The sequence below is a fragment of the Pinus tabuliformis genome, chromosome 1_1, assembly GCF_031772625.1.
Source record: "Pinus tabuliformis cultivar Carrire ecotype Pingquan chromosome 1_1, CPIR1, whole genome shotgun sequence".
Taxonomy (NCBI): Eukaryota; Viridiplantae; Streptophyta; class Pinopsida; order Pinales; family Pinaceae; genus Pinus; species Pinus tabuliformis.
This window is the reverse complement of record NC_142297.1, coordinates 811107858-811128052: the sequence shown is the minus strand read 5'-3', so window position 1 is coordinate 811128052 and position 20195 is coordinate 811107858. Positions and strand designations below refer to the sequence as shown.

Genomic DNA, 20195 nt, shown 5'->3' with positions numbered 1-20195 from the left:
ATATTATAGTTCCATACTTAGAGATTTTTCTTGGTTAAGGTAGATATGGTTACAGCTATAAATGTGCTATGACAAAGCCATCCTGTAGAGGATTTTATTGTTATGTAGTCTTTGATGAGGGTTTGTACCATTTATGGCTTTTATTTTGTTTTGTTTATGAAAACCGGGGCCGAGGCCTCAACCTAGACTGTTAGTCCATTTTTCTTAACTTATGGCCTTTGAGTCGACCGTTTCTGCATGTGTTATAAGAGTTTATTAGGTTTTGAGAGAAAAACATCTGGACTGTGCCAACTCTGACTATTGTTCAGTGTTCTTGTATGTACAAAGACTCTGGTTATTTTCTTATTCCTGTCTCAGCACTGTTATATATATATATATATTGAGTTCAAACATTTTTGAAACATGTTCTGGTTTCGTAGATTTTTAATGAATAGAAAGGTTTCTTCGTCAGATTGTTGTTCTGTATAAGTTCTTTTTTATTTTATAATAATGATATTGTAACTACTACAGACCCCTTCCATTCACATTACCTTGTTTTCATAGATTCAACAATGGTTTTCGGTGTTCCAATTCGTACCTTTGCTAGGTTAAAGGGAATGGGAAAGTCCATAGGTTGCTAAATCTCGGCTTACACCCAGGACTAACCCAACCGTATCTCTATATAAATATTCTTTAATATTATTCGTCTTCACATAATAATGTTAATTGTCATTAACATAGATACATAGATACATTTATTAATCTTTATGATATGCATACACGATTCTGTACCCACTTTTGTAGGATACATTTTCCAATATGCACTGAAAGTTCTGTAATTTTAATTTGCTAGACTCTATATTACACATTCTCTGACAAACATACACAAACTTTACATAGTACATTTCAATGAAAATTTATATCATAGGCTAATGCATTTCTTTTGTATAACCTATACTTATTTCCAAATTCAGTTTGACATTTCATTAACTAGCAAGATAACCAAATTTACAAACACTTATATGCACTCTTCGAATCTAAAGTACAAGGTTACGGGAATTAGGATGTTCCTCCCAACCTGTGAGAACCATAATAACTCCTAGTACTCTCCCCGAGCCAATTTCATACTCAGCTACAATTTTCAAATTTAACCTAAAAAGGTTTTCCCCTTGACCACATGGTCCCAACTAGCTTCATCCACAGGCTTTCAACGAGTTCCACTGGTGAACCAGCTCAAGAACTCATAAATTGGTACAGTATCATTAACCTTTACAATGTCCTGTTGTTGAACCTCAAAACTGCCCTTTCCTTAGCAACTCTTCTCATCCCTTTTCTTTGTTTTCCATGAAGAAAATGCATCCCTCCTGTAGGCTAAAGTGTTTCCATTGCAATTTAACCTGGGGGATAACTCGTTTCCGCAACACTATTTCTCTCTGATTGAGAATACATAGGGGTTCGACAAGGAATTGCCCATCTAATTCAGCCTGCAATCATACACCAATCATTATTATATCTTAGAAGCATTACTGAAAACAACTCGCAGAAAAGTTTAATTATGCTACCTGTACATCTTGCCATTGAATAATATCTCTAGGGTCATGTATGTATTTTTTGAGTAAGGAGATCTGAAACACATTATGCACGTGTATATGACCGGGTAGGACTAACCGATAAGCTATTTGACCAATCCAAGTAAATGATATGGAATGGACCATGGAACCGAGGGGCTAATTTAGAGCAACCACTCCACCTTAAGGTACTTCGTTTGAGTTTCATCCTTACATAAACATGATCTCCTACTTATAACTCTCGGTAGGATCTTCGCTAGTCAATATAATTTTTTGACGATCTTAAGAAGTCTTTAGGTTAAATCAAACCGTTTTCACTATATCTTCCATCTCCTTGAGCATATCAGGCCCTAGTATCATTTTATCTTCCGAGTTGTTCCAATTAACAGGTGTTCACATTTCCTCCCATACAACAACTTGAATGGGCTCATTTTTAATGATGTGTGATAATTGTTGTTATACCCAAATTCCACCAAGTGTATAATCTCATGGGTTGCTACATCACATACATCCTAAGAAGGTATTCTAACACCTGGTTCACTCTCTCAGTCTACCCGTCCGTCTGCAGGTGATAGGAGGTATTGAATTTCACTTGAGTGCCCAGGTCAGTGAAATGGGTCTTCCAAACGGTGGAAGTAAAATTTACATCCTATCTGAAATTACCATTTTAGGTATTTAGTGTAGTATGAAAACTTCTTTCATTAATATGTCAGAAATTTGTACAACCTTATAAGTTAACTACACCGGTATAAAATGAGAAGCTTCCCTCAATGTAATGCCCTACTTAATATTATCATGAAATTTTTATTAGTGTTTAAATCACCTCAAAATATTGACATATGATTATCAATAAATATTGGTACATACCTACATTTGTAAAATTGTAAATTTATCTACTGATATAAATTTTATTATTGTTATTATTCAATTCCCAACTTGTCTTCTCAAATTTAATTTTGGAAAGGAAATGGTCTCCTTCCGTTATTCCAATTTTAATATCCATATCCCCAAAATGTCCTCTCAAATCTACTTGGGAGAAAATATGGTCTTGCCCAATTAATTTCCAAATTAAACATCCATATCTTATCCCCAAAATTTCCTCTCAAATCTACTTGGGAGAAGATATGGTCTTACCAAATTAATTTCCAAATTAAATATCCATATATTATCCCCAAAATGTCCTCTAAAATCTACTTGGGAGAAGATCTAGTCTTCCACAATTAATTTCCAAATTAAATATCCATATCTTATCCCCAAAATGTCCTCTCAAATTTACTTGGGACAAGATATGGTAAGAAAAGTCAAATGAAAGGATAAGGGGATAGTCATGACATTAATGATAGGTGGTTGAGGTGGATGGGAGGAAGAGGCATAAAAGGGGAAGGATGATGAGAGGAGAGGGGGATCCTTGGTCTTGGTTTTGTTTTGGAGGATTTTGTTTTGGAGGAGGGATGTGGAGAAAGAGGAGGGAGATCAAACTTGGATCTGGAGAGTGTTGGTAAATTTGGACAAACTACATCTCGTTGGACTTAGGCTCGGAGGGCTAGGGAACCTGTGGAGGTTCCCTAGGCTAGGAAATAATTCCTAATTGGGTGGGAGGCAAATCTAGTCGGGTAGTCAAGAGGAGCATCCCAACAGAGTCAGCAGCTTAGGAGCATCTCAATTAAGCTATTGGAACATGTATTCCTCTGTTTATTGATTACTTATGTACATGGCTGCAATGAAATTATAAATTATTTACTTTGTGGTAATTAAATTTTAATGGCATATTATCATCAAATAAATGTTTATATATAATAAAGTTATTTCCCATCTTATTGTGTTTAAAATTAGAGAAATTTAGTTTTAGATAGAGGACCCTAGGAGGGAGCCTCAAATGTGGTATCAAAGCTGGTTTCAAAATTTGAGGCCTAATAGTGGCTCTCCTAAACAGCTGTGAGTAGGGGTATCTATTTTGCCAAATTCTTAGGACCTGCACCTTACCAAAACCACTTAATTGGGGGAAAACACATCTAGTTTCTTTATGAATAAACCCTAAAAGACAACGTCAGTTTTCAGACTTCAATATTTTCTTACCGATCACAAGAGAAATGAAGGCATCGATGCAAGCATATTGAATCTGCCTATACTATAGAATTTCCCATGCCCAATTTCTCATAGAAATACTTTTTGACTTAGAAAGGCGTAAGCCCAGAACCTCCATAGCCAAACCCCTAAGCCCGGCCTACTTGAGTTCCCACATATCTAGCTTTTCGACTACCAAGGCACAAAGATGAATCTAACCTCCACATTCCAAACCGTGATCACTCATCAACTTCTCCACATCACACCCAATACCCACACCTACTAGTTTAACTCCAGGATCTTTCGAAAGCCTAACGAGGGCTTTCAGAATAAAATTCAAAAACAACATCTGAATAATCAGGCAGTCATTGTCAGTACAAAGCTGGAGTAAGGCGGTGTCATTCTCCCATCCCTTTTGAAAATTGGGCCGCCATTCCAAATCAAACCCTACAATTTCCTGCCCTGTTTGCTGATTAACCCAATTCTCTACAACGCTACCGTCACTTGTAACTGTCGTTTGTATGGATTTTTCTTTGAAGAAGACCTCAGTGTAGGTCGTATTTGTACATTTTTGTTTGAGTTTGAAGTCTTGTGTAGAACTTATGACTATCTAGAAGACTCTCAAAAACTTAAATTGTTTCCTTCAACACTAAAAGGGGCTGCTTTGAAGTGGTTCATGGGGTTAGTCACTCAATCCATTAGAACATGGAATGACATGAAAAAGGCATTTTTGGATAGATACTTGGATTATTGTATGCCTACCAATCATAAAGATGAGGTGTTCAAAATGATGCAAAGAGAGGATGAAAACTTAGAAGACTTGATTGAGAGATTTAACTATAATTTGAAGAGAGCAAAGATGAACAATTTAGATGAAGAAACTTTGAAAGATCTTTTGTTAAAGGCCATTAGAGATGAGTGGATAGATATCCTTAACATGATGGGGAAGGGAGATATCTCTCAACTTCCATTGAGTGACATAGGAGAACTGTGTGTTCATCTCTCAAGAGGGAAATCTAAAACAGGGAAAGGGCTAAGAGATCCTTCTCTTGTTAGAGCAAACAAATCTGCAACTGGATCTGTAAGTAGGGCAGAAATTGGCAATATGCTTGATGAGTTTAAAACTAACATTCTAGGGAGCCTTAGTGAGCAACTAGACACCCTTAAAATTCAAAACAAGCAGAAAACAAAGGTTGATGCTTTAGCCATTTTTTGTCTAAAATGCAGAAAGAAACATGCTCTAAGAGAATGTCCTTTAGATGCAAAAATTGTATAAACTTGTATGATCTGTTCGGAAAGCCATGAAACCAAGGGTTGTCCTTCAATCCCAGGTCTTAAGGCTATCTTTCAAGAGGAAACAGTCCCAAATTCTGTAGAACCTCTTTGTTTTGTTGTAAGAAGACCTTGGCAAGGGCCACAAAATCAGGGATTTAACAATCCAATGTATCTTCAGCCCCCACCAAACTGGAATTCTTGGCAGCAACCTTGGCCTCAACCTCAATCTCAGTATCAATCTCAACTGTGGGCACAAGGGGTACAAAATCCTTATGGGAGATTTGCTCAATATTATCAATATCCTCCATCCTATCAGAATTATCCTCCCCCACAAAATCAGTAGCCACAACTTCAAAATCAGAACCCTCAACTTTCATTACCATTTCCACAACAACCTCCACAAAAAAGTCAAAATCCTCAACTCTTACTGCCATTTCAGCAGAAACCAAATCAGCTACCTGCCCAACCATTACCAAACCCCAACAATAAAAACCCTCAGAATTCTTACATGGTAGAAGGACAACAATTTCCAACTTACATGATTACTCCACTAGATTTTAATGATGTTCAACTAAGATCTGGTAAGATATTAGAAAATGAAATACCTTCTGTAGTTATTCAAGAACAAGACACTTCTAAGGAAGATTCTCTAAAAGTCAATAAAAGTTTTGAGGGAACATCCCTCCAAAACCAAAACATTGAAAAAGAAAAACAAAAAGAATCAATGAACACAACTCCTATCATTAAGCAACCAACATCTACTTCTACACCTCCTTTTCCTGAAAGACTACAAATTGATAGAGGGATAGAAAAACAAATCTTCTTGCCCAATTATGCTTTTCTAGATGAATTGAAGAATGTCTGTATCAAAATTCCTTTGTTACAAGCCATTAGATAAATTCCAATTCTAGCCAAGACAATAAAGGAGTTGAGCATCAAAAGACCAGGAAGAAAATCAAAAGAAACAAAAAGAATTCACCTGGTAGGAAAGATAGCAGACATAATGATGGGAAAGATTGCCATGCAAAAATATGTGGATCGAGGAAGTCCAATAGTCAAGACATAGATAAATGGAATTGAAATTTCAAATACATTGATTGACTTAGGGGCAGCGATAAATATCATGAGTAGACAAACTATGGAGCATCTTAAACTTCCAAATCTTCTTTACACACCTACCTTAGTGCAACTTTCAGATAGATCAGTAATCAAACCAGATGGTGTGCTAGAAGATATTTCAGTATCCTTAGATTCTTGGGAATATCTTGTTGATTTCATGATCTTAACTCCCAAGAATAATCTAGGAGGACACTCACTCATATTAAGAAGACCTTGGCTGGCCACCTCTGATGCTTTTATTAGTTGTAGATCTGGTGACATGTGTATTTCTGATGGTAATTCAACAAAGAAATTTACTTTGTATCCTATAGCAAAAGCAATCACAGAAATAGATGACAATGAATGGATTGATGATGAAGATGATATTAAGCCTCTCTTTACTATGTCAGAAATTAGTGAAAATAGTCAAATTTTGAACACATTGGAAAATTTTGAAACATTTTCAGAATATGATCATGCACAATTTCAAGAAAAATCTAATGTTGAATACTTGTCATCTAGGCATATGTCTCTCTATTCTATGGAAGAATTTGATAGCTATACAATTGAAATTTTTCCAGGTAGAACATTGAACATAAACAAAAACTTGGAGAAACTACAACAAGAAGAGCTAACCAAAACATTACAAAAACATTATGTTACATTTGCATGGGAGTACACCGACATGAAAGGTATTGATCCTAGGACTTGTATCCATCATATCTATATTGAGGAAAACAATAGACCAATCAGACAACGTCAGAGAAGAATGAATCCAAATCTTAGGGAAATTGTGAAAGAAGAGCTCCAAAAATTACTCATTGTAAATTTCATTTACCCAATTTCAGATAGCCAATGGGTTTCTCCTTTGGTAATTGTGCCTAAAAAGAATGGTAAATGGAGGGTGTGCATTGATTACCAAGAACTGAATAAAGCAACCCTTAAAGATCACTTTCCTTTGCCCTTTATAGATCAAGTGTTAGATACATTAGCAGGTAAGAAGTATTTCTCATTCTTGGATGGTTTTAGTGGTTATAATCAAATTCAAGTAGCACCTGAGGATCAAGATAAAACTACATTTACTTGTCCATGGGGAACTTTTGCCTACCAAGTACTTCCTTTTGGGTTATGTAATGCTCCTGCAACATTCCAAAGAGCAGTACTAGGAATTTTTTCTGATCTAATACATGATTGTGTAGAGGTATATATGGATGATTTTACAGTCTATGGAAACACATTTGAAGAAGCTTTGGAAAATTTGGAAAAAGTTCTTAAAAGATGTAAAGAAACAAACCTTTCACTAAGCCATGAAAAATGTTTTATGATGTTTACAGAAGGTATTGTTTTAGGACATCACATTTCGGGAGATGGGATTAAAGTTGACAAATCTAAAGTTGAAGTCATCTCTAAGTTATCAATTCCAAATTGCCAAAAGGATGTTAGAAGTTTTCTAGGATTTACAGGATACTATAGAAGGTTTATAGAAAACTTCACTAAAATAGCATCTCCACTCTTCAAATTGCTTACAAAAGATTGTGAATTCAGTTGGAATCTTGATTGCCAACTAGCATTTGAAACCTTGAAAGCAAAAATTTCTGAAGCACCTATTTTAAGAGGTCCAAATTGGAAACTTCCTTTCCATATTTCCACAGATGCTTTAGATACAGCTCTGGGAGCTGTATTGGGACAAAAAGATTTGATTCCTTATGCCATTTACTATACAAGTAAGAATTTTACTCCCACTGAGTTAAATTATACTGTGACTGAAAATGAATTTTTAGTTGTTGTTCATGCAATTAATAAGTTCAGACACTATATAACAGGCGATGAAACCTTTGTTCATACATATCACTCTGCAATTAGATATTTGATGAATAAACCTATTACTAATGGTATACTTACAAGATGGATTTCAATTTTACAAGAATTCAACATTACTGTGCTAGATAGACCTGGAAAACAAAACACAGTTGTTGATTTCTTGTCCAGGATTCATAATATTAAAGATGACTCTCTGGTTGAAGATAAGTTTCCTGATGAATATATTTTTGCAGTAACTACTCAAACTCCTTGGTTTGCGGATGTTGCTAATTACTTGGTTATAGGGAAGTTACCTTCTCATTTGTTTCCTAGAGAGAAAAGAAAGATTATTCAAGAAAGTGCAAGATATTCATGGATCATTAACGAATTTTATAAAACAGGGCCAAATCTTATGATCAGAAGGTGTGTTAGGGAAGATGAAATGCCTGATATTCTCAAAGCATGTCATGATGAGCCGTGTGGTGGACACTTTTCTGACAAGAGGACAACCTATAAAATCCTTTCTTTAGGATATTATTGGCCATTTATCTTCAAAGACGCTAAAGAATATGTCAGGAGATGCTACAGCTGCCAAAGGGTAGGGAAACCTGCTCCCTCAAATGAGATTCCATTATAAACTCAGGTACTTATCGAACCTTTTGAAAAGTGGCTTTAGACTTTATTGGACCAATTAATCTTCCATCTAAGTAGAAAAAGTATATATTGGTATGCATTGATTATGTCACCAAATGGGTAGAAGCCAAAGCATTACCTTTTGCTAACGAAAATTCTGTAGTTAGTTTTCTTTTTGAGGACATGTTTACTCATTTTGGTGTTCCAAGAGAAATTGTGACAGATCAGAGATCTCAATTCGCATCCAACATGATGGAAAGGCTTATGGAAGAGTACAAGATCAAGCATAGGAAATATACTCCCTGTCATCTACAAGCAAATGGTCAAGTGGAGTCTACAAATAAAGTGATTGAAGGAATCCTCGCCAAGATTGTGCATCTACATAGAAGAGATTACGCAGAAAGGATTCCTGAAGCCTTATGGGCCTATAGAACTACATGGAGGAACACAACGGGACATACACCCTATGAACTTGTTTATGGGAAACAAGTCCTGTTCCCTATAGAGTTCCAAATTAGAACTTTCAAGATGGCAGTCCAGTTGGGGATGGATTTATCAGAGGCTCAAAAACATAGGCTGGAGAAATTAAATGAACTTGATGAAATCAGACAAGAGGCAATTCAAAGGACTAGTATAGTCCAACAATAGAGGGCTAAATGGCATGACAAATACATCAAGGACAAGAGGTTTCAAGAGGGAGATTGGGCACTGTTATTTGATTCAAAGTTTAAAGATTTTCAAGGGAAGTTTCAAACTCATTGGCTTGGGCCATATGAGATTGAAAAAGTCTTTAGTAATGGAGCAGTAAGGATCAGAACAATAGATGAAAGTCAAACTCCTCTTCTTGTGAATGGTCATAGATTGAAAATATATCAAAAACCAATTTCAAAGGAGGAGTTCATCAAGATATTCTAGAACAATTCTAAAATGAAGTTAGTGAAGAAGAATCCTTCTTCTCCACCAAATTAGTCTTTATTTTTCTTATCTAAAAAATATATAAATAAATAAATTGTATAAGGTTGAAAACCAATCACTAATTGGCATACTTATACAGAAAATACAGGGTGAAATCAGAAGTTTTTGGCACCCTATATTTTCCATTTTTTTCTAAAAAAAAGTGGTGACAAAAAGGCATAGTCACTCTGCATTCTGCAAAATTCATTGTCTCATCTCATTTTACTATGTTTTACTTTTACAGTTTTACTTCATTCCATTGCCATATTTCACCAATAAATTTTTCCTTTCCCAACATTTCTTTCATCCCCATTCTTCATTTATCATCATGTCTTATTTTTACTTACATAGCCATTTCTATTTCATCCATTCATAAGCCATATTTTACTCTCTGTTTCACATTCTTCAGTTGTTTCCACGTTCTGTAGCTGATCCTATTCTGCAGCTAATCTGATTCTACAGCAACAGTTGGATTATCAGTCCAAGCACAAGTGTCCAGTTCATAATAAAATCTTATATGCAGGTAATTGAAGAAAAATCAACTTTGAAGACCAATCATGCCTAAAGCACCTGTGGAGCAAACATCAAAATAGTAGCAAGTGGAAGGTAAAAGTTACAAAGGTAAAATACAAAAATTTATTTCAAAAAGCAATTCAAAAACATAAGATTGTATAACATGTATGATCACATGTCTCCTTGATTAATCATCATGTGATTTGACTACCATGATGTCTCTGTTATATCTTCCGTCTTCAATGAAAAATGGTCCAATGATTCCTTCATAACTAATCTCTATTTTAAACTCCATAACTTGTACTTAACCGGACTTCTACAGTTACACCTGTTAACGGTCAGATTAACGACATGACCTACCTATATACGACTCTTCAAACCCTGACTGTTTATTTATTACATGCTAACTCTTAAGTTTTTCTCTCATATTTACATAGCCACTTTGTGCATGCAGTCATTCTATTTATATATTCTTTGTGCATACAGCTACTTTGTTTCCACACATTTTTCGTATACAGTTACTTTGTTTCCATATATTCCATATATACAGTCATTTTGTTTTATATTCACAGTCATTCTGTTTCTGGTCATTCTGTTCCCATATACCCTGTCATCCTGTTTCCATATCCATAATCATTCTGCTTTTGTATACACAATCTTCTTATTACCATATATGCAGTCATTCCATTTCTCAGACAGTGAGAGTAGTTTTGAAGGGTAGCCAAGAACAAAGGTTATGGGGCTTATTGTTAGAACTGAACCCGTAGGGGTAAAATACATGGAGGGATATCCGCAGCTGAAGGGAATGTTACAGAAGGCTAGTTGGTTGTGTTTTATTGAAAAATTCAACGGTTACCATAAGGAAATCACTAAATCCTTTGCCAGGTCATTTGATGGAATGGAAGTGGAAATAGGTGACATCAAATTTGCAGTTACTGAGTCCTTCATAGCAGAAGCAACAGAACTCCCAAGGCTAGGAGAAAGGTGGTTTAAGAACAAAGAGTTTCATGATGAATCCTGGAAGGTGATTCTTAAAAACCTAGGTATGGACATTTTAGTTTTTAGAAAAGGGATTCCAATTTCTACACTAAAAAACAAATGGAGTAGCATGTTGTTAATACTGCAAAAATTTATTACATGTGAAGGGAGGTTTGGGTCTATGTATGTTTATCACATACGATTGTTAATGAATTTTCTAGAGAATGGAACCCTCAATCTTCCCTTTTTCCTTTTGAATAGTCTGAGAAGAATGGCAACTAATGTCCAAAAGAAAGTTGAATCAATAGAAACCACTCTATATCACCATGGATTAGTGAATATTTTAGTTGAATTTCATTTGAGAAGTGTAGGGGATACATGGGAGGACTTTTCGGTAAGGAATTTCTTCCAATATGCTCCAGGTTTATCTGAGGGAAGTCATGTTAAAAGAAGGAGAAGGAGAAATGTCAACATTGGAAGCTCCTCACAAAAAGAGGATGCAAAAATAGCTCCTAAATCAGAGGTTAGGAAGCAGACTAAGCTGAAGAGAAAAATGAGAGAGAGGGCTGAAGAAATCAATAAGAACATCCCTGAACCTTCATGACCTCAAGAAGATGAACAACTGCTTTCTAAAAAACTAACCAAGTTCAAGGAAGAGATCAAGAAAGATAAGGAAAAAGGACACCAAAGAAGAAACCATAAGTTTCCAAAACTTGAGGAGGAGCTCTAGACTCTGAGGCAAGGTGAATAAGGTGAAATCAAAAGAAGTCTAGTTTATAAATTTAGAGGAAGAAACTCCAGCTTAGTCCCCTGACAGTATTCCATATGAACAAAGTCCACAAAACTCTCCTCCACAAAATTTTGAAGGCAGCCCAAGTAGAGCTTCTCCTAGCATTGATCTAATACAACAACAAATCTATAACTACATAGAGTCATTAGAGAAAAAGAGTACCTCAGTACACCCATGGACTTCAGCTAATCCAGAGCAGCCTACCACCTCACAAGAAACTCTAATTAGCTCCCTCAAACAGGAGATCTATGAGCTAGAAATTATGAACAGGGACATCCAAAAACAAAATGAAACTTTAAGGGAACAAAATAAGCTGGACAGAGCTATTCATGACAACACAATGCTACACTTGGGACTATGGTACAAAAAGAACAGGAAACTAAAAAGGAAAAACAAGAAGCTGAACAAGACACTCATTAATCTCAAATACAAATTTCTTATGAGGAAGCCAAGGATGGCAATCGGTGCAAATAAAAGCAAGAAGAGGAAGTTGGATGTGTTGGCTGAACTATTAGAACAGATGCAATAGGAGGAGGAATTTCACAATTTTGATTGCATGGGGACATGCAATGGTTTTGCAGTGGGGGTATGTTGAGCCTCAAAACTGCGCTTTCCTTAGCAACTCTTCTCATCACTTTTCTTTGTTTTCCATGAAGAAAATGCATCCCTATCATCAATAACCAGTAAACAATGTCTTAAGGAGAACATTTTAGTGATTTACATGTTATGCTTTTAAGTTTTGCTGTTTGAATAAGTTTTTGTCTTTTAGTTACGGAACGCAGCCTATTCTGCAGCTAATCGGTTGTTCCGCAACTACTTTCATACTTTAACAGGTTACAGGTGTCAGAAGGAGAAAATAACTACATGGGTAGCTTAGAAATCATGATGACATGGATCGTGTCCTATTCACCTCGCCCAGGTCGACAAGGAAGATGGTACAAGACTCCGGTCAATGAAGAAGTCAAACGTAGAGACCAAAGGCAAACAGGACTCTGTTTTGTACACATTTCACAGTGATGGGATCCGAAACAACTTCCTGAACCCACGGACTCCAACAACCATCTGTGCAACCAAATCCAACAGCCATCATCTTAGATTTATGTCTCCAGCAGCCGAGGAAGAGAATTCCGTGTGCCTGTCTGCTACGTGTTTTTGGCTGTAGCTTATTTTTCTCCATAAACAGTTGTATAATTTTTCTATAAATACCTGTGTAAAGAACGCAGAACCAGTTTGAATTTCCTGATGTATGAAGCTCAGAATACTACTCTGTAATTTTGAAAACTCATTTACTATGTTTTTTTTAATATGAAGACTGCAAGTTTCATGGATATCTGAAAGCGTTTCTTGGAGTTTTGATTAAGTACGCATAACCTGAGCAGTTGTAGAGGGCCCCTGTGCTGACTGAGGTTTCATTTCATTTTGTTTTGTCTTTTATAGTTAAATTGTAAATTTATCATTTCTTCCATAGTGTTCATAACCATTTTTCATACTAACCCTGTTTATAATGCATCATTTCTTCACTAATGCAGAATAGCTTCTTTCATTATAGAATAGCTTTCTCTTTGCTTAATTTCTTTCTAGTTTTTATCAGTAGTAGAAGTTGAATTCAGTAGTGTAGAGTAGTTTATTTCATTTACTGTTTCACTAGTTTTTAAATTTCCAAATAGACTGATCAGTGCCATTACTGTTCTTGCCATTTTATTACTAGTTTAGTGACTCATGGTGTAGATGAATGTTTCTAAAAAGCCCTTCTAGTTGATAACTCATCTCAAACTAAGTGGTTGAATACTTCATTCATGCAATGAGTCTTTTTTGCGTTTTTGCATTTATCTTCTCTTAGGATAATGAAGTACAGAATTCCTCAAAATGTCATCCCAAGGAGGTTTGTCTTCCAAAATTGAGAGGCAGAGTAACTAAGTATTTCATTTAGTTTTGTTGCAATTTCACTTTCAGTTTTTCATTAAGTTTTGTTTCTGCAATAGACTAAACATTAGTTGTAATCTCACTTTCATTTTCAGTATTTCAATTCGGTTTTGTTTCCATCATAGATAGTTGCAATTTCCCTCTCATTTTTAGTATTTCATTTAGTCTTGTTTCTATAATTGATTAGATAGTAGTTGCAATTTCACTTTTAAGTTCTTTTAGTTCATGATTTGGAAACAATGATAAGAGCAGAAATAGAAACTCTGTTTTCATTTCTTGATTAAACTTTACTTCCAAATCTTGCTTAAAGCACTTTTATTTCTCCTTTTTAGGTTCTTAGCAGTCTTTACAGAAGTTAGATTTAGGATTTTAACAGTTACATTGTAATCTATTAGGAACTAAAGGACCAAAAACCCCCAAAACAACATAAAACTCAAAAACAATGAAGTAAGAAGGGTCATCTAGCACATATAGTGCACTACACTTCATCAGTTTATGATACCCGGATTGATAATTTATGTAGAGAAATTTAGGACACTAAATTGACCAAACACCTGTCAAAGTCTTACCAACAACCTTCTCCATTTCCTCAATGCCTTAGGTCCCTCGTACCCTTTTGGCCTCCTTCTCCACCGAGAAGGATTTCTTTTCCATGGAGAGAGATTGGGTAGCTACCACCAGCCCACAACTGTCTTCAACTGTTTTTTACTTTGAAATATTTTCGTACATCCTTTTTCCTATAACTTTTAGTTGACCCCTTTCATTTATATATTTTGTTTTTTTTCAACAAAAATATTGTAAGTAATTTTATGTTTATAACACATCCATACTTTATTTATTTATTTATTTATTTTTGCATGTGGTTCACGAGCACCCTGGTCAGTGAGTGATCGTTACGTCCATGGAAAAATCTGGGTGATAGCTAGGCTAAATCGCCCCTCGGCCTACTGCAAGACCTGACCCCAAGGGCTTCGGGTGGATTCGACCCTGTGACCTCCCAATGGCGAGGCACGGTTTTGACCAACTGAGCTAACCCTTGGGGCTAACATCCATACTTTATTTTGTTAGCTCTTTATTCTAATTCCAAACTGTAGGAAAGCAAAGTAAATTTTGAGAGTTACCCCAATAACTGAGGGGTATTACATCTTTCCCCCCCTCGAGAGAAACACTGTCCTTAGTGTTTTCTTGCCTCTAGAACATACTCGGATATCCTCCCTGCATAAATTGTTCATCCTCCCACATAACCTCCTGTAGGCTAAAGTGTTTCCATTGCACTTTAACCTGAGGGATAACTCATTTCCGCAACACTGTTTCTCTCTGATTGAGAATACATAGGGGTTCGACAAGGAATTCCCCATCTATTTCAACCTTCAATCATACACCATTCGTTATTATCTCTTAGAAGCATTACTTAAAACAACTCGCAGAAAAATTTAACTATGCTACCTGTACATCTTTCCATTGAATAATATGTCTAGGGTCATGTATGTATTTTTTAGTAAGGAGATATGAAACACATTATGCACGTGTATATGACTGGGTAGGGCTAATTGATAAGCTATTAGACCAATCCAAGAAATGATATGGAATGGACCATGAAACCGAGGGGATAATTTAGAGCAACCACTCCACCTCAAGGTACTTCATTTGGGTTTCACCCTTACATAAACATGATCTCCTACTTATAACTCTCGGTAGGATCTTCGCTAATCAATATAATTTTTTGACGATCTTAAGAAGTCTTTAGGTTAAGTCAAACCTTTTTCACGATATCTTCCATCTCCTTGAGCATATCAAGCCCTAGTATCATTTTATCTTCCGAGTTGTTCCAATTAACAGGTGTTCACATTTCCTCCCATACAACACCTTGAATGGGCTCATTTTTAATGATGTGTGGTAATTGTTGGTATATGCAAATTCCACCAAGTGTATATACTCATGGGTTGCTACATCACATACATCCTAAGAAGGTATTATAACACCTAGTTCACTCTCTCATTCTACCCGTCCGTCTGCAGGTGATAGGAGGTATTGAATTTCACTTAAGTGCCCAGGTCAGTGAAAAGGGTCTTCCAAACAGTGGAAGTAAAATTTACATCCTATCTAAAATTACCATTTTAGGTATTCAGTGTAGTATGAAAACTTCTTTCATTAATATGTCAGCAATTTGTACAACCTTATAAGTTAACTACACCGGTATAAAATGAGAAGCTTCGCTCAATGTAATGCCCTACATAATATTATCATGCAATTTCTATTAGTGTAAATCACATGAAAATATTGACTTATGATTATCAATAAATATTGGTACATACCTACATTTGTAAAATTGTAAAATTATCTACTGATATAAATTTTATTATTGTTATTATTCAATTCCAAACTCGTCTTCTCAAATTTAATTTTGGAAAGGAAATGGTCTCCTTCCGTTATTTCAATTTTAATATCCATATCCCCAAAATGTCCTCTCAAATCTACTTGGGAGAAGATATGGTCTTGCCTAATTAATTTCCAAATTAAACATCCATATCTTATCCCCAAAACTTACTCTCAAATCTACTTGGGAGAAGATATGGTCTTACCCAATTAATTTCCAAATTAAATATCTATATATTATCCCCAAAATGTCCTCTAAAATCTACTTGGGAGAAGATATGGTCTTCCCCAATTAATTTCCAAATTAAATATCCATATCTTATCCCCAAAATGTCCTCTCAAATTTAATTGGGACAAGATATGGTAAGAAAAGTCAAATGAAAGGATGAGGGGGTAGTCATGACATTAATGATAAGTGGTTGAGGTGGTTAGGAGGAAGAGGCATAAAAGGGGTAGGATGATGAGAGGAGAGGGGGATCCTTGGTCTTGGTTTTGGTTTTTGTTTTGTTTTGGAGGAGGGATGTGGAGAAAGAGGAGGGAGATCAAACTTGGATCTCGAGATTGTTAGTAAATTTGGACAAACTACATCTTGTTGGACTTAGGCTCGGAGGGCTAGGGAACCTGTGGAGGTTCCCTGGGCTAGGAAATAATTCCTAATTGGCTGGGAGGCAAATCTAGTCGGGTAGTCAAGAGGAGCATCCCAACAGATTCAGGAGCTCAGGATCATCTCAACTAAGCTATTGGAACATGTATTCCTCAGTTTATTGATTACTTATGTACATGGTTGCAATGAAATTCTTAATTATTTAGTTAGTGGTAAATAAGTTTTAATGGCATATTATCATCAAATAAATGTTTATATATAATTAACTTATTTCCCATCTTATTGTGTTTAAAATTAGAGAAATTTAGTTTTATATAGAGGACCCTAGGAGGGAGCCTCACACTTGGTATCAGAGCTGGTTTCAAAATCTAAGGCCTAATAGTGGCTCTCCTTCATCTAAACAGCCGTGAGTAGGGGTATCTATTTTGCCAAACGCTTAGGACCTGCACCTTACCACAACCACTTAATTGGGGGAAAACAAGTCTGGTTTCTTTATGAATAAACCCTAAAAGACAACGTCAGTTTTCAGACTTCAAGAGTTTCTTACCAATCGCAAGAGAAACGAAGGCATCGATGCAAGCATACTGAATCTGCATATACTGTAGAATTTCCCATGCCCAATTGCTCATAGAAATACTTTTTGACTTTGAAAGGCGTAAGCCCAGAACCTCCATAGCCAAATCCTTAAGCCCGGCCTGCTTGAGTTCCCGCCTCTCCAACGTTTCGGCTGCCAAGGCACCAAGATCAATCTGACCTCCACATTCCAAACCGTGATCACTCATAGACTTGTCCACATCACACCCAATACCCACACCTACTAGTTTAACTCCCAGATCTTTCAAAAACCTAACCAGGGCTTCCGGAATAAAATTCAAAAACAACATCTGAATAATCAGGTAGTCATTGTCAGTACAGAGCTGGAGCAAGGTGGTGTCGTTCTCCCATCCCTTTTGAAAATTGGGCCGCCATTCCAGATCAAACCCTACAATTTCCTGCCCTGTTTGTTGATTAACCCAATTCTCTACAACGCTACCGTCACTTGTAACTATCGTTTGTATGGATTTTTCCTTAAAGAAGACCTCAGTGTAGGTCGTATTTGTATCTGTTACTATTCCTGCTTCCTGGCATGTTTGCTGACTAACCCAGTTGTCTACTGTGGGATCTTGCTGACTAACCCAGTTGTCTACAGTGGGATCGTCATCTGTGACAGTCGTTGGTATAGATTTTTCCTTGAACTGGACCTCAGTGCAGGTGGTATTTGTATTTGGAATCATTCCTACCTCTGCTTCTGCCATTCGAGTATAGTTCAAGTTTTCTTGCCACGCAGGGCAGATTAAGTTGGTATTGATGTATCAGATGGCTGACAGACAATACTTCTTCAGAAATTATAGGTATCTATAGGCAAATATTCGTTCCCTATGAGCTGTCTGGAATCATGGACAAAGAGGGAGGAACCAATGTCCCCATTCATGGTTAAGAGGATTGATAAATTTACACTAGGTGAAGGTGTTATGCTTGCCAGCTTTAAAGGTTCTTCATGATCCTGAGCTCATTGGTGAAACCAACTCCATCATCCATTTCTCATCCAAAGATCCAAGAGAATAAAACTGGTAGACAAGCGAAGAACCTTGGAATTTGTTTCCAAAGCATTTCTCTTGCAAAATTGTTCGAAGCTTCATATGCCCCAACTTTTTCATCTCGGCACCTTTATGATAGCCAGGCACAGATGCCACCAAATGGACCGATGCACTACTATAGTCAAACCTCCTAAAGTATGCTACATTGATCTTGACATCACCGATTTGTGGCAATGTGACATGGCATCCAGACCACTCCAAAGCCTCGAGATATTCAACCAGATCATCCTCAAATGGTGATGTTTTCCCAATATATTTTTTCTCTTTTACAGGGAAGTCTTGCATCCACAGACCCTGTGTCTTGTTATTCCAGTCAACATAAATTAAATTTGTTGTGTACACAACAACTCGAACTCCTCTTGAGTACACCAAAAGCATAGCTTTGGAGTGATGTGTTCCATAAGAGAGGCGCAATGGTGGCTTGTAAAGCAACCAGCTTGTAGGTTTTTCCTTCTTCATATTTTCAAATGTGTGCGAACTTTCTCCATGTATTACCAGCACACGAGGAATTGTCCTTAGAATTGGACAAGCACACAGCAACCAGTCCATGTCCACCATGTAGTTCAAAAGGATTGCCACAAGCACATTTCCCTGAATCACATAAAAAATTGAAACTGATCGAGTATTGGCCAATGTAGGAAAACCTTGAACTTGCATGAGTTGAAATGTTGAGGACTGAATCTCTTTTGGTTCGAGAATCACCTTCAAGGCTAAGCACTGCTTAAACTGGCATGTCTTGAAGGACATGGACTATTTTCTTTGTGGACACAGTGAATGTTGCTTTGTGTTGGTATTTTCACAGAGCCAATCCAATTCCAAGTGTGAACGCTTTCTTGCCATCACTGGACATCGATTGCGATGGCATGCATCAAAATCTCAGCCCCTCTCACGGCCTTAACAGTACAAGGAGAATTAAGACAAAACAATTTGGCTGCCTCCAGTAGAATTTTTGTCTCCAGAGGGCGACTTTTAAGGTCCAATTGCAACTTTATATGTGCTCCATTTTACTGTGTTTATCATTCCTCTGAGATTGAGTTGACGCGGTTCATGTTGTGGAATCCAGTGACTCAATATCTCTGCACCTTGTCGGTGGAATCCATGAACATGGGCTTACTTATGCTAAGAAACCTAATTACATAGATTGGATAATTGCTCGGATTTTCAAAAAAAATGGTAGAAATATAGTCATCCCCAGACTCACATGGGCCTTCGCTTATCAAATCTAAGTCCTGAAGAAATTTAAGTGGTAACTCGATTTCTTCTCAAAATAGTAACAGTGATTTGGAGAATGGTATTAGTGGTGATGATCAGATGAGAAAGAACAACAATGGTTTTAATGAGAAGGCAGCACAAAGGGATGGGGTTCTTGTTTGGAGAGATCTGATAATTACAATAAGAGGAAAGAGGACATACTCTGATAAGGTAATAAAGTCATGCACAAGATATGCACTTCTCGAGACTCTTACAGTCATCATGGGTCCTGCTAATTCTGGAAAGACAACTTTGTTGAGAGTGCTTGCAAGATTATTGGACAACACAGCAAAGGTCTATGGGGAGGTGCTTGTCAATGGTCAAAATTCGCAGCTTAAGTATGGCACTTATGTAAGTAACCTTCTAGATTATGCTCGTGAAGATTTTTGAGGGCCCTTCTTGGTTTTTTCCCTTCATGATACTTCTGATGGAGATGGTTTACAGGCCAACTTATGTCACTAAGTAATGAGTTGTCTATGGGCTAGTTAGTACCCATACTTGAAGCCAAATCAAGCATATCTAGGTATGCATTCTATTTACATTACCCCAAAATTATATGCCACCCTTTCTATTCAGGACACCTAGATATTATCCAGGCCTCTAATCCTCACCTGAATATCTTTTCCATAAAAATAACCACCCTTCGGAAGTTTCATTTTATTGTTCTAAATAATAAGAAATTTGAGCACAAGGCTTAGTGGATATCAAGAATCCAATAAAAACTTTCTTGCAAAGTAAAACAAAGATACCAG

At 36.5% G+C, this 20195-nt stretch overlaps 1 protein-coding gene and 2 pseudogenes across 1 annotated transcript; all 3 read right to left on the bottom strand.

The window, feature by feature from the left end:
- Nucleotides 1-3594: 3594 nt before the first annotated feature.
- LOC149216522 (uncharacterized) lies at nucleotides 3595-6164 on the bottom strand (annotated as a pseudogene).
- A 10868-nt stretch (nucleotides 6165-17032) lies between these two features.
- Nucleotides 17033-17850, bottom strand: LOC149216521 (3'-5' exonuclease-like). Its single transcript, XM_089391222.1, has 2 exons — nucleotides 17797-17850; nucleotides 17033-17634 (listed from the first exon to the last, which is right to left on the bottom strand). The coding sequence occupies exons 1-2, from the start codon at nucleotides 17848-17850 to the stop codon at nucleotides 17074-17076; spliced, it is 615 nt and encodes a 204-aa protein (XP_089247348.1). The 3' UTR covers nucleotides 17033-17073.
- A 240-nt stretch (nucleotides 17851-18090) lies between these two features.
- On the bottom strand, nucleotides 18091-18939 carry LOC149216520 (tyrosyl-DNA phosphodiesterase 1 pseudogene; annotated as a pseudogene).
- Nucleotides 18940-20195: the final 1256 nt, after the last annotated feature.